Source organism: Pezoporus wallicus, unplaced genomic scaffold (genome assembly GCF_028554395.1).
Source record: "Pezoporus wallicus isolate ANWC-B61680 ecotype Strahan unplaced genomic scaffold, APGP_CSIRO_Pwel_v1 contig_8566, whole genome shotgun sequence".
In the NCBI taxonomy this organism is placed as follows: domain Eukaryota; kingdom Metazoa; phylum Chordata; class Aves; order Psittaciformes; family Psittacidae; genus Pezoporus; species Pezoporus wallicus.
Genome location: NW_026636996.1, coordinates 58316 through 72551, shown reverse-complemented (window position 1 = coordinate 72551; position 14236 = coordinate 58316). Strand labels below are relative to the sequence as shown.

Genomic DNA, 14236 nt, shown 5'->3' with positions numbered 1-14236 from the left:
CAGCAGTGTATGATCATGAGAACGAAGTTTCTCACTTAACGTTACCTTCCGGGGAGCTCCTCCAAAGAGGAGCCTTCAAAACACCTTGTAAAGTGGAAGAAACTGAATACTCATATGGAAAAGGCAGACAATAAGAAACGCTTTCTTGCACAACCACCACAACTACAACTCTCTCCCTAAATAATGTGATTTTATATTGACTCTGAAATATTTCTAAAGTGACATCTAACAGTGTTCTGTGTTAAATGATAACTTAATGTTTGCTCTTAAAAGAAAGAAATACACTCAGAAATAAATCTTCCAAATCACATTACCTGTATCTAAAGGAGTAGATGAACTATGCCAACCTGCTACAACCAAACTGAACAGCTTTTTCAGTATCTTAAGCTATACTCAGAGTCTTGTGATTAATCTGCAGTATTTGTGTTGCGCATTTAATAAGTACCTCCTAGTAAATATGAGTAACATAAGCCCCTAGAAAATGGACAAACTTGGGGAAAAAGTTAATTTTATTTTTTCCCCAGGATTTGGGGTTTTTTCCTACTCTTCATTTTACCATGTTCATGCTGAAAAATGTGCCTGCATTTAAACTTTAAGTGTCATTTTTTCTACTATATAAATTAGAATATTTATATACTGAAAAAAAAACAACCAACAAATCTACCTGTCAAACAGCACAACCTTGAATTCCCAACTAATGCTCTGCTTCCTGACTTCCTTGAATTACTGCATAGGAAATTACTGAGAACCGCAATAAAAATCAACAGTTCTGAATGCACACACAGTATTTCATACCCACTGATCAGCTCCCCATTGTATCCATGCAGCATATGAGTGTGAGATTGCTTAGGAAGCAGCTAATGAGAAGCTAATCACAGCTTTCTGATTCACAGCCACACAGACATCAATGTAATTTAAAGCTGCAGTAGGAGTATAATATATTAGTCACAGGTAAAAGTGGAGAGGAAAATTAAAAGCACCATAGACAATGGGGAAAAAATAACGACCACCCCCTACAACAAAACAACAAAAAACCCCAAACAAGCACTTTAAAGGCAATATTGAGAAGGGATGATGAACCCTTCAGGCAGGACAAAACACAGAATGGCAGGTAGAAAACTAAAAACATCCACCATCCTGTGTCAGAAGAATTAACCAAAATTCTTGGTTAATCAGAGGGAGCATAACTTCCTAACACCATTTCCAAATGAAACATCCTCCCAGACAGGGAAGATGACCCTAGCTACACAGTCTGTTGGCATACAATCAATATCAGATTTACAAATGTTGTTAGTGCCTTTTTGAAATGAAACAAAGGATAGAAACATCTCCCAAACAAATACACCTGTACTACATCCTTTCAATGAAGGAAGCACTTCCATAAAACATTTTCCCAGGCTTCCATAAATATTTTAAGAAAGTTACCTTATCATACCATAAAAGAAATGTGGTTTATTAAAAGCCAAATCTTTCCTACACTAAGCTTTTATTGTATAGAAGTACAATGCTACTCCTAATAAAACACTATATGGTAATCAAAATTGTGGAGACAGTGTTCTCATGGGAGAATGGATAATTGGTACATAAACTGAATAATCCTGAAAGATACAGCAAGGCCGTGAGAGGCCCAAGGAAGCTTAAGCAAGCAAGATAAGAAGAAGCTAGAATTCACTGATGTAATGAGAACTGTGGACTGTTGGCAAGCTTTCGAGGTCAAGTTCCCACACCTGTGCTTAACCAATTATATGCTAGTGCAAAGGGTCTTCAGGACATGTATCCAATCATAATATGCCAAATCACTGTAAGTGCATGTAAGAAATAGTATTTAAGGGGTTAAGGCTTTGTAATAAATGGCTTTTTGTCTGATCATATTGATCCCTGAGTCCATATATTTTCTGCAGCACAAAATAAAAACAAATTCAACTTTATAAGGAGCTCTACACTAAAGTTGTTTCACAATATTCAGGAAAACACCAGCATCACTTTAGGGCCAGGCATTTCTAGAAAGGTCCTGCCTAACATCAGTAATTTCAGCCTTCCAAACTGGTTTCATGTATCCATCTTTGACATAACATCTAAAAACCACTACTCCCATACTAGGTTATGATTGCACTCTCTATCAAAACTGCTTACCAAAGCTTCTCCTAAGAAGATAATTCAGCAAAACAGCTCTGTGACTGTCTCCTTTGACCCTTGCTGTTCCACAAAAATACCTGGACAAATTTTATTCACACATATAAATCTACAGTACAACCTAGACCTGTCAGTGACTCTGCATGATGGCCAGCTTGTAAACTTTTTCCCTAAATATTTTCATCTAACCAAACAGTGGTTTTCCCCTGGAGATCTAGCTTATTAATACACTTGCTCCACTTTTACTGTGGGGAAAAAGAAAAAGAACTGTAGAAACTAAATTATGTCAGACTTTATGAAGAGATTTAGTGTGTTGTTGGAATTTTCAGCCTTGGATTTCTCGAGACAACAGATTTCAGGATTCTTTGGTAGAGAAAAAGATAGTTAAAGATACAAAATCTGACTTGTTTCCCAAATATGCCAAAAAGGTACCAAAGTAATAAATGTAGTTTCCTCAGAAATCGTGCACAGCTATGTAAAAAGGAGTTGGAATACTCTGTCCTTGATTGGTGTATCTGCTACACACTGAAAGGAAATACTAGCTTCTAATTCCTCCTTTGGAAGATCAGGAGATTCAAACAAGCGCAGCTTCTCACAGAGAATAAATAAAAATGGTCCCAGCCTAACTATGCCTCTCAATGACATGTTGGTAAGAATGAAGAAAATAAAAGTCCTGCTTCCACTTTACATTAGTGATGATTTCAACAGTCAAGTATGTCATGGAGGTGGAAACACTTCCACGACAGCACTCAAATAAAACAGCAAGTTAGCTAAACTTTTACTCTCCCTGCGGTTCCGCCACCTACTTCTAAGCCTAATGTTCTAAACCATTTTCTCTTCTCAAATGCAATATTCTGAAAATTTCCTTCACCTTCTTTCATCCAGCCAATATAAAGTGATATGCATTGATTTAACAACTACACCTAGGAGAAGGCTCTTGAAATTAAGACAATTCAGGGAAATCACCAGCTCACTGCTCAGCAGTCAAAAAAATGTCACAAATGTTAGGAGCTACTGGCAATGGAATTAACAGAATAACATATCATTATGCTATTTTGTATATACCCATCATTAGTTGACACATTGAGCAGTGCAGTCTGACTCCTTCATCTCAAAAAAATATAACGAGACCTGAGAAAAGGTAAACTAAGACTGTCACAGGTATTGAACACTTTCTGTAGGAGTAACAACTAAGTAAGCTTGAACTCTTTAGCCTGCAAGCGGGAGTACAAGGCTGGTAAATGAGAGGGCTATGCAACCATATGAAGAGGCTGGGAGATGACTGACTTGACAATTCTGTATGAATGACCCGACTGTCTGCTTTCCTGAAGCATTTTCTTTATTTGAAGGAGGTTACCTTCGAAGACAAGTTTCCTCCACCCTTCCTGGCAGCCTCTCTCAGGTCCCTGCTGACAATTCCCTTAACAAGCCCAAGACTACTCTCCTGAAGTCGAGCGTCTTCATCCTGCTACCTGCCTTCCTCACCTCCATTGGGACCTTATACTCTGCCCTCCACTTTCACTGCAGACAAAGCTGCCATTAGCAGTCACATCCTCAAAAGGCCTACATTCTTCATGACTAATAGATTCAGAAGCGCACTTCCCCTAGCACTCTATCTGCGTCAAAGAACTGACCCCAATGCACTCCTGAAACACCCACGACACAAAACCACTTCTAAATCCAGGAACTGTGACTAATACTAATTCTATGCATTGTTAATATATTAGAAAATAACCTCATTCTTAGGGCAGTTTTATCCTACAGCACATCAGTATATAAAATGGATATATAAGTATATGCATACCCCTATCAGTAGAATGTATGTCTCATTTACTAGCCATCATCAAAGGGGTCCTCACCTTTACAGCGTTGATGCAGAATGATAACTGTTGCAAGAGATTTCCTAATGCTTCTTCATATGGCCCTACCTACCATGTTGTCAAGTCTTTTTCCCCTCCCACTCCAAGAGAGAAGCAGGTAGGTCATGTCATTAATACTAAGCAAAGAAAGAAGATAGTTTCTTCAAAACTATAAATGACTTCTTGTGGACCGTTATTGTGTTTACAGTGCCTCCAGTCTCCAGACTGGGCCATTAGGTCAGCACAACACAGTGCTGTCTAAAACAAAGCATGAAACCAGATAAAGGCAGCAGGCATAAAAACTAATTAGTACATTTCATTCTGAAATAAAAGCAAATTACCTGTGGGATTCCTTGTGAGGACATGACTGCTTGATTATAGAAAATACGGCCAAAATGATCTCGATCTGGAAATACTTCAGCTTGCCGAGGTAAATTTGCTCCTCCTGAATCAACTACAGTAAATGAAAACGTATTAACACGTCTTTGAACAGTGTTATCCATGTTTTTAACAAAGTATCTGCATGTTTCAAAATACACACCAATTATTATCACTATGAATCTAGGTATATTAGAATACTCTTGACAGAAAAAAGAAAAATAGTAATGTCCATACACACAAATAACATCCATTCTAATGCAAAACAAATTCAAGTATGCTAAGAGATGCAATCACACCTCCCTATACAACCTTCTAAACTCATCTTACTGCAAAACACTTAAACTAAGAACATTTTCAATGTACAACTTTAACTCAATTATTCTATTGCAATTCTCTCACAAGTTCCAGAAAGGGCAACACTTGAGCTCAGGAAGTGTATCATGTGTACTTTCATGCCTTGATTATTCAGACATACCAAAGATCTTACACTATCTCGAGGAACCTTCATTTATTATGTGTCCTTGCCTCTGGCTTACAGGTCCCCAACTGCATCTACCTTTCCACTCCCAAATAAGGGAATTACATCATGTTGTAAGACTCCGAAAAAGGACAGGAGACTAGAAGGAAATGCAGAGGGAGGCCAAGCATCTATGAGAACTCTGGCTCCTGGCAATATATTTTCACCTATGAGCAGCAGTCCACATGCACATTCTCATGTTTCATGACTGCAGCCATTAATGCCCTACATTCAGCTTTGTCTTGAAGCACGATGTTCATTCCTAGCCCTGCCGTTGCAGAACCATTCTCCCAAATCAACATCAAGACAAGCTCCAACGTGGCCAACAAACCAGTGTTGTGAAATGGGCCATCCCTTAACATAAAAGAAGATGCCCACGTCAGTAACATCAGGTGTCTGCATCAGAATTAACATCTAGGAAGCTAACACAGAGGGAAAAGGCAGTTCAAATGGCATGAAACTTGCATGTCAACGAAACACTCCCTCTTGATCGCACAACATAAGGGAAAGGAGTAAGTGATACAATGGCATAATTATGTTTGTTCCTTATGAACCCAGCCTTACAGCAGTGCAGAATAGAGTGTTGAGAAGCTATGGGTACCCTCCAGTTAAGACTTGCCACCAATTCGCAGAGGTCACACAGTACTGGTAAAAATACATTCGAGTTTGTGCGTCTAAAATACATACCTGGTTAGTCAGATCTGGGGACACATCAATCTCCAAAATGTTTATTTAAAGAAGCAGCATCTTATCTAGACATGCCCAGCTCCCCTTAACAAAGGACATCTGCTATTTCTGCAGTGGAACTTACCCAAATACAGGCAAGGGAGATGGTTTTGCATTGCAATTTCTTGAGCTCGTAAATGTTTCTTAACAGTGATGGGATAATAAGTACCACCTTTGACAGTAGCATCATTAGCAACAATCAAGCATTCCACCCTAAAAATAAAACAACCTTATGAGAGAGAAAAATATTTCTAATGAGTAAGTATGTCTGTTGGTTAAGATCTGCAACATGCCATGGACTCTCAAAGTCCTGATGCTCAGAGTCCTCCTCACCTGTACCCCATCAAATGAACACTGTAACTGCAGTCTCAGCACTATCATGTCCTGTTTCACAGTCCCTTAACTCCCTAAAACAAAGCTCAGTAGCATCATATTTAATTTCAACATCAGTTTTGGAGGTATCTTTAGTGAGCAAAATTAATTCTAAGCCTCAGATACCACCCATTTTTTTTTAAATTGCTGTAGGTATTTAGTGATACACTAATCTCTTTCCTTCATTGGACACCGGAAACTCTGTATGTGTTCCACTTTAATATGGGATACACTAACTAAAAAAAAAACATACAAAATCACTTTCTTTTAACTAAGACTGAATAAATTAAGATACCAACACTGATGATTTTTTCTGGGTCAAAAACTGAAAGACTAAAAAGTGCTAATAGCTTAATACTGGAAACTGAACAAAATTATACCTCCTTCCATTTCATATCATCAGTAATATAGATCACTGGTATCTCTCACCCAGATACTCGTCCAATGCCTGTGATAATGCCTGCTGCTGGTACCTCTTCATTACCATACAACTGGTAACCTGCAAACTGGGAGAACTCCAAGAATGGAGACCTGAATGATGACAAACAGAAGGCAATTTTAAAAATGAATTGGCCAAATTTGTCACTGAATCTCATTTAAAAGGTTAAATTTTTAAAAACAAGATTTTTTTTTTAAGAGAGGTGACTATTTTGAAGAACACTGTAAAATCTCCACTGTGTTAATTTGCCAGTGTTTATGGAATTTAAAGAAAAAACAAGTCTATTGGGGTACCTACCCACAAAAGAGAAATGTTTTTTAAAAACCAAAATACCTACCCAGGATCAATAAGCCTGTCAATTCTCTCTCTGGGTAAGAGTTTTCCTCTTGATGTGTGAAGCTTACGAGCTTTTTCTCCACCTCCTGTGATACAGTAGTAAATTGTTAAATTTACAAAGGACACAGATAAATCACCACTTATATTAAAACTTCAAATGGAAGCACTGATGAGTTCCCAGTTTTGAAGTATGGACCTTAGCAACAAATTTAATAAATAATGGTTTCTACTTCAAACAGATTTAAGATACTGATAAGAAAGCTCACTTTTCAGAATCTACTCCATTTTCCCCCTCATTTTTGATAGTAGTCTTGAGGTACATATTTTAATAAATAGCTGTCTGAAACCTTCCCCCACTGCTTGGCAACAAACCAAAGGGCTAAAAACACGAACACACAAAGGCACAGCAGTAAGAACTACTTACTGTTCCCCCAAATTGGTTCAAAATAGCTATGCTGATTCCAGTCTTGAAAGACTCAACACAATCTGGATTCATTTTCTTAGATCACTCCAAAACTGTAAGAATTGCTCATTCAGACAGCATTTAATATCAAGTGTATCTTTGCTTCATTTCAACCCTTTATTTGAGGTCATCCTAAATCATATCTTTTGCTCTCTAGAGCTTTCTGTCATTCAGTACCTAAGATTTGTTGACACACTTCAGCCTCTTTACAACAGCTTATACAAACATTGTCTCTCCATGTAGACAGATCACTGATCCACCTCATCAGTCTGTCTCCTCTGTCCAAAATAAAAAAGTGCTATTTTGATAACATTTTTCCTGAGACTTCAAGGTCTCTTTGTCATCTAAGCACCACTGAAACAGAGCTTTTAAGCCTGCCTTTCAAGCGTTTATGCTCACCTCCTTCCTTGATCACTACGCACATTATTTCCTACCCATCAGGCATACCAGAAACTCCACAATTTATTTCTGATTGAGCCTGTTCATTAGGTCTGTGTATCCAGCCTAAATCTAAATCTTGAGAATTTCTGAACAAGTTTCTTAAGATACAACCTCTCATATCCACCTACAGAGCTAATACTCTCATCCAAATTCTCAGCATCCCCCATCTACAATATTTTTCCTGACCTCCATCTTGCCTTTCCCATTTACACCCACAGTGATGCTGTGAAAATAATTTCCCATTCTGTGACTTCATGCATCTCTGTACATTCCTGCTCTTTACAAACTAGTCATAAATGCTTGCCCTCCAGGCCTTGTAGCCATTCTACTGAATATTTCTTGACCAAGATCCAGACCTTTGCTTTACCCTAAGATGACGTCTATTCTGCAGACTGAGAAGCAGCACCCCTGGCAATGGAACAAATTTGGAGACATTTAATTTGAAATCCTTTCTTTAATTTCTCCTTTACAATAATGTCTATAAGAACTTCACTGTGGCTGCTGATATGCTATGTTAGTCACAGAAACTAGAAGTATCTCAAGTCGCTTCTTGTGCTTGTTATCAGAAATCCATCTGTTGTAATTTATCATAGCCTATAAATTCTGTGATGGCAGGGGCCACCTTCTTGTTGCACAGCTGAGGATTACTCAGTAGAACGGGATATGGGTTCACAAAAGCCTTATCCACTGAAACAGAAAACAAAGAATGAAGCTGTCCTGGGTTCAGCAGTAGCAGTCATGTTTCTCCTCCTTGGTAGCTGGTGCAGTGCAGTGTTTTGACTTTCAGCTCGGGAACAGAGCTGATAGAGATGTTTTGGTTTGGCCAAGGACTTTGTGAGCCTCATGCTCTGCCAGGGAGGAGGGGAAGCCAGGAGGAAGCAGAGACAGGACACCTGACCCAAACTGACCAAAGAGCTATTCCATACCACAGCACGTCATGCCCAGGATGTAACTGGGAGTTAGCCGGAAGGGCTGGGAGACTGCAGGGTTGGAGGAGGTATCGGTCGGAGCTTGGTCGGGCTTGGGGGGCGAGTTATCGGTCAGTGGGTGGTGAGGTGTTGTATTCTGTTCCCTTGTTATTTCCTTTATCATTATTATCATTGGTGGTAGCAGTAGTGATTTGTGTTATACCTTAGTTACTAAACTGTTCTTATCTCAACCCGTGGGAGTTGCATTCTTTTGATTCTCCTCTCCGTCCCTCTGAGAGCAGGGGGAGGGCAAGAAAGGGGGGGAAGTGAGCGAACGAATTACCTGACTGGGTTTAAACCACGACAGTTCTTTTTGGCGCCCAACGTGGGGCACGAAGGGTTGAGATAACGACAGATTTGACTGGATTAATAGTCATTCGTCACAATGCTGATTTATTGGGTATCAGAGTTGTTCTTCTTGATTTCACAGCTTCAGACCGTTGTAACTTACGTAGAGCCGGTATTTGCTGTGTTAGTGTTTATCAAGTGTGGGGCCTGGGCTAAGGTTCTTGTCTCACTGTGCTTTATGGCAATGGCTTGTAATACGGGCGGGCTCCAGCAGCAGGGCGGGACGGACGTGGCCGTGGACTTGTACCTGGCCGTCCGGCTGCTCTTCACCGTCCTGGCCCTCGCCCTACTCTCCATCTTCGTGAGGCTGCGGGGAACTGAGGGGGAGCGGTCCCGGGAGCCGGCGGCTGCTGAAGCGGCCCGGGAGAGCGGCCCCGGGGACCAAGCGACGGCGGGAGCGGGGCCGGAGGCCGCCAGGGGACGGCTGCCGGTGGAGGAGGCCGGGGCGGTCGAGGAGCAGAAGGAAGCGGCTGCCGAGCAGCGGGAGAAGGCGGCGGAGGAGCCGAGCCCCGCGGAAGAGCCGAGCCCCGCGGAGGAGCCGAGCCCCGCGGAGGAGCCGAGCCCCGCGGAGGAGCCGAGCCCCGCGACGGCCGAGAGCATTCCCCGGCAGCCACCCGCCGAGCCCCAGGAGGATGCAGGAGACCACGCAGCACTTCCCAGCAAGGCAGAGGAGGAAGAGCTGGACTCAGGAAAAGAGAAGCCGGTGGTGGGAGAGCCGGCAAGCACAGCAGCTACACCAGCCCCAGTGACAAGCACAGCAGCATCGTTTGAGAGTTCTGAAGGCTCTGAATGGCCTTTGGGTATCCTTGGGACCTGCCTGCTGATTGTGATGGGGATCAGCATGTTGGCACACACACAGGCTGTGTTCTACCCACAACCATTTTGTCTGATCTCAAAAGTTAAGCAGAGTCAGGTTTGGGTCTTGTCTGGGGTTAGACAACAATATAGGGGGACCAAGAGGTTTTCCCCAAGGCTGGACAGTCATGAGTGGCAGGGTGTGTGGGACAGTATGGTCAAGTATCTAGTCCACTGGGCCCCTCCAGTGCTTTGGAAGCGTCAGAGATGGAAGGCAGCTGTATGGAGTCCCCAGCAACAAGCTGCAGAAACTGCTGAAGGGGACAGTGAATTATTTTAAGCCTGGTGGGCCCATGGCACTTCAGGCCATCAGAGCAGAGATGCAACACAGAGATGGACTCATGATCGAGGGGTGGACTTAACAATGGACACTATTGCCCAGGTTATTCACGAGTGTGAACACTGCACACAGTCTCTCCTGCTCTGGAAGACTGTTACAAGAGATGGAGCCTGACATGGACCAGATGGACGCAGCAGCTTTATAGGGACTGGTCCATGCACTAAGATAAGAGTGCACCAAGATAAGAGTGATGGTATATTGAAAATGTGGGATCTGAGCATGACGTGAATGGTATGGAATAAGGGGTGGATAATGTCCTGGGTTCAGCAGTAGCAGTCATGTTTCTCCTCCTTGGTAGCTGGTGCAGTGCAGTGTTTTGACTTTCAGCTCGGGAACAGAGCTGATAGAGATGTTTTGGTTTGGCCAAGGACTTTGTGAGCCTCATGCTCTGCCAGGGAGGAGGGGAAGCCAGGAGGAAGCAGAGACAGGACACCTGACCCAAACTGACCAAAGAGCTATTCCATACCACAGCACGTCATGCCCAGGATGTAACTGGGAGTTAGCCGGAAGGGCTGGGAGACTGCAGGGTTGGAGGAGGTATCGGTCGGAGCTTGGTCGGGCTTGGGGGCGAGTTATCGGTCAGTGGGTGGTGAGGTGTTGTATTCTGTTCCCTTGTTATTTCCTTTATCATTATTATCATTGGTGGTAGCAGTAGTGATTTGTGTTATACCTTAGTTACTAAACTGTTCTTATCTCAACCCGTGGGAGTTGCATTCTTTTGATTCTCCTCTCCGTCCCTCTGAGAGCAGGGGGAGGGCAAGAAAGGGGGGGAAGTGAGCGAACGAATTACCTGACTGGGTTTAAACCACGACAGAAGCATTCATTATATTCCTTACAAAGACCTTAAGCAAGAGCTCATCCTCTGAAAGACAGCTTTTACTAAGAAAAAAGGCGTTGCACTTATCCTTCAGATGTATTCAACATAAGTACCTAATTCCTCTCATACTTAAATGATGGGCAAAGCAAGCTCGACTGATGTCACTCAAAATAGTGTATTAACACCCTGGTGGAGCTACCTAGATGGAAGAAAGATGAGGGCCATGTTCTTGTCCTACTATTATGTAACAGGCAAGAACAGGAAAACAGCAGTGAAGATGGCAATCATCATTATCTCACGGGCCACACAGGGAATTGCTGAAGTCTCTATACCCAGTAAAAGACAGAGGTAGTCCAAGTGTTTCAGCATCTCCTCAGGATATCCTGGAGCTTTGCTGCACAGCAAGAAAAAGACTAAGCACAAAATCTTAACTGTGCTTTATTCCAAAGCCATAAAAGACACTGCATTATATAAGAAACCATGAAGAGCAAACAGCATTACGGTGGAAACAAGAAGAGAAGAATTAAAGCTGCGTGTTCAATCTCTGGCAGCAAAGTTAAGCAATTATAAACCATTTTAATTTTATTGTCCACATTAATTACAGTAAACTATACTTAATTCAGGTAGTCTTAAAACAATGAAACAGATTTCAATCTTACAAACTATTACAGACTAGCTTTTGTTTGCCAGCACAAATACAGCTAAGGTCTTTTAAAAGACCCTGACCTAAAAAACTATAAAAAATGTTTTTAGCAGAAGTAGGGCTAAGAAAAGTCTCCATCCTCTACTGAATGCAGGTGGAAACATAGTGACAAAGGATGAGGAAAAGGCTTAGATACTTAATGCCTCAGCCTTTATCAGTAAGACCTGTTGCTCTCTGGGTACTCAGCACACTGAACTGGGAGACCGGGATTGGGAGCAAAATGAACCCCCCCCATAATCCAAGGGGAAATGATGAGTGACCTGCTACACCACTGAGACACACACAAGCCTTTCTATGGCAAGGTGACCCACTTAGTGGATGAGGGAAAGGCTGTGGGTGTTGTTTACCTGGAATTTAGTAGTCTTTAACACTACTTCCCCCAACATTCCTAAGGAGAAACTGGCTGCTCACGGCTTGGATGCATGTACTCTTTGCTGGGTAAAAAACTGGCCAGACAGCTGGGCCCAAAGTATTGTGGTGAATGGAGTTAAATCCAGCTGGTTGCTGGCCACAACCGGTGTTCCCCAGGGCTCAGTACTGGAGCCAGTTCTGTTTAATATCTGTATTAGTGATCTGGATGAGGAGATCAAGTACACCCTCAGTAATATGCAAATGACACCAAGTTAGGGGTATCCCTTTGAGAGTACAAAGGCTCTACAGGGGGATGTGGACAGGCTGGACTGATGGACTGTGGCCAGTAGTATGAAGCTCAACAAGGCTGGGTCCTGCACTTGGGCCACAATAACCCTGTGCAACACTACAGGCTTAGGGAAGAATGGCTGGAAAGCTACTCATGGAAAAGGGCCTGGAGGTGCTGACTGATGGCTGAACATGAGCCAGCTTGTGCCCAGGCAGTCAAGAAGGCCAACAGTATCCTGGCCTGTATCGGCAATAGCGTGGCCAGCGGGGCCAGGGCAGTGATCATCCCCCTGTACTGCACTGGTGAGGCTGCACCTCAAATCCTGTGTTCAGTTCTGGGCCCCTCACTATAAGAGAGACATTGAGGCGCTGGAGTGGGTCCAGAGAAGGGCAGCGAAGCTGGTGAAGGGTCTGGAGCACAAGTCTGATGAAGAACGGCTGAGGGAAAGGGGGAGGGGGTGGGGTGTGTTAGTCTGGAGAAGAGAAGGCTAAGGAGGGACCTTATTGCTCTCTACAACTTCCTGAAAGGAGATTGTAGTGAGGTGAGGTTGGTCTCTTCTCCCAAGAAATACGATGAGAGGAAATGGTGTCAAATTGCTCCCCACGGGGGGGGTGTGGGTTAAACTGGATATCTGGAAAAATCTCTTCACCAAAAAGGTTGTCAAGCACAGGAACAGGCTGCTCAGGGAAGTGGCTGAGTCACATTCCTGAAGGCATTTAAGAGACTTGCAGGTGTTCTGCTTAGGGACATGGTTTAGTGGTGGACTTGGCAATGCTGGGTTAACTGCTAGACTCGATGATCTCAAAGGTTTTTTCCAGCCTAAATGACTCTATAATCCTATGAAAATCCTCTTTCCACATGAAGAGACTGACATGCAACTTGAACAGAATCACATTAGCCAAACCAATCTGTCACAAAAGCAGGCAGCAGTGGATGAAGCAAGGAAGCAGGTGAAGTGCTTATCAGTAAAAGCCTTTTATTAATAACCCTATTTTCAAAAATTACTGCCATTAGAAGCATACATTCCATTAAGATTTTAATGATTAAAAATTAACCAATTCTAAATATCCAGTTTTCACTACCTTCCTGCTTACTTTTTGCCCCTCTGACAATGAAATTAATCTTCCATTTGACTAATCAGTCTTGTTTTTATTTATGTCTGCTTTCAGTAACTTATGGATTTGCTTGCATTACGATATTGCTCTGATGTTCAACTGGCAAGCAAAAAAGCATGATAAAACACTTGATATTGCGGTAAATAAAGAAGTGCTAGTGGTATGGACATTTTTCTTAGCTAGCCTGAGTTGCTTTAAAAAAAAAAAAATCTCAACAAACCAACAACTAAATTTTGAACCAGCTTGTACATAAACTTTTTAAGATTTTCAGATGTCATGAGGTGGTAAATCTAGATTAAAATAGATGGCTAAAATTTCAGCATGACTACTATAATCCAGCAAGTACGCTGTATCTGAATGAACTGATTGATGAAGATACATCTATAAAAACTAAACTGTTTTTTGGATGAAACTAAACCAGTGTTTAGAGCACGTGTTCTAAAATCTACCATACTTACCTAATCTGATTTTTTCTGCTTGCTGTTGGAGTTCAGTTACCAGCGCTTTCATTCGTTCATAGTTTTCCTAAGTGGAGAACAAAACAGCATTTTATGTTTAATCAAGAATGACAGTACTGCTTTTTAATAAAGCATAGAAGGTTCAAGATTTATTTCTCTTCCAAATTTCACTTTACCTTATTAAATACTATTAAACAAATCTGTATTGTCTTTTAAGTAATAACATTTCTACCTATGTATTGTCTTTCCTCACGCATCCCAACGCATTTAATAAAAACACTAAAAAACTCTGAGCATGTTAGGGTTGTAAAAGTCTAGTTCCAAA

The 14236-nt window shown here is 41.9% G+C and overlaps 1 protein-coding gene across 1 annotated transcript in view; it reads right to left on the bottom strand.

Moving 5' to 3' along the window:
* Positions 1 to 14236, bottom strand: part of MCCC2 (methylcrotonyl-CoA carboxylase subunit 2) — a 43608-nt gene that overhangs the window by 24982 nt on the left and 4390 nt on the right. The window contains exons 3-7 of the mRNA XM_057402707.1: positions 13912 to 13978; positions 6765 to 6849; positions 6418 to 6519; positions 5702 to 5829; positions 4334 to 4446 (exon numbers count right to left, since the gene is read on the bottom strand). Coding sequence (XP_057258690.1) covers positions 4334 to 4446; positions 5702 to 5829; positions 6418 to 6519; positions 6765 to 6849; positions 13912 to 13978 — 495 coding nt within the window. The remainder of the gene's footprint in view (positions 1 to 4333; positions 4447 to 5701; positions 5830 to 6417; positions 6520 to 6764; positions 6850 to 13911; positions 13979 to 14236) is intronic.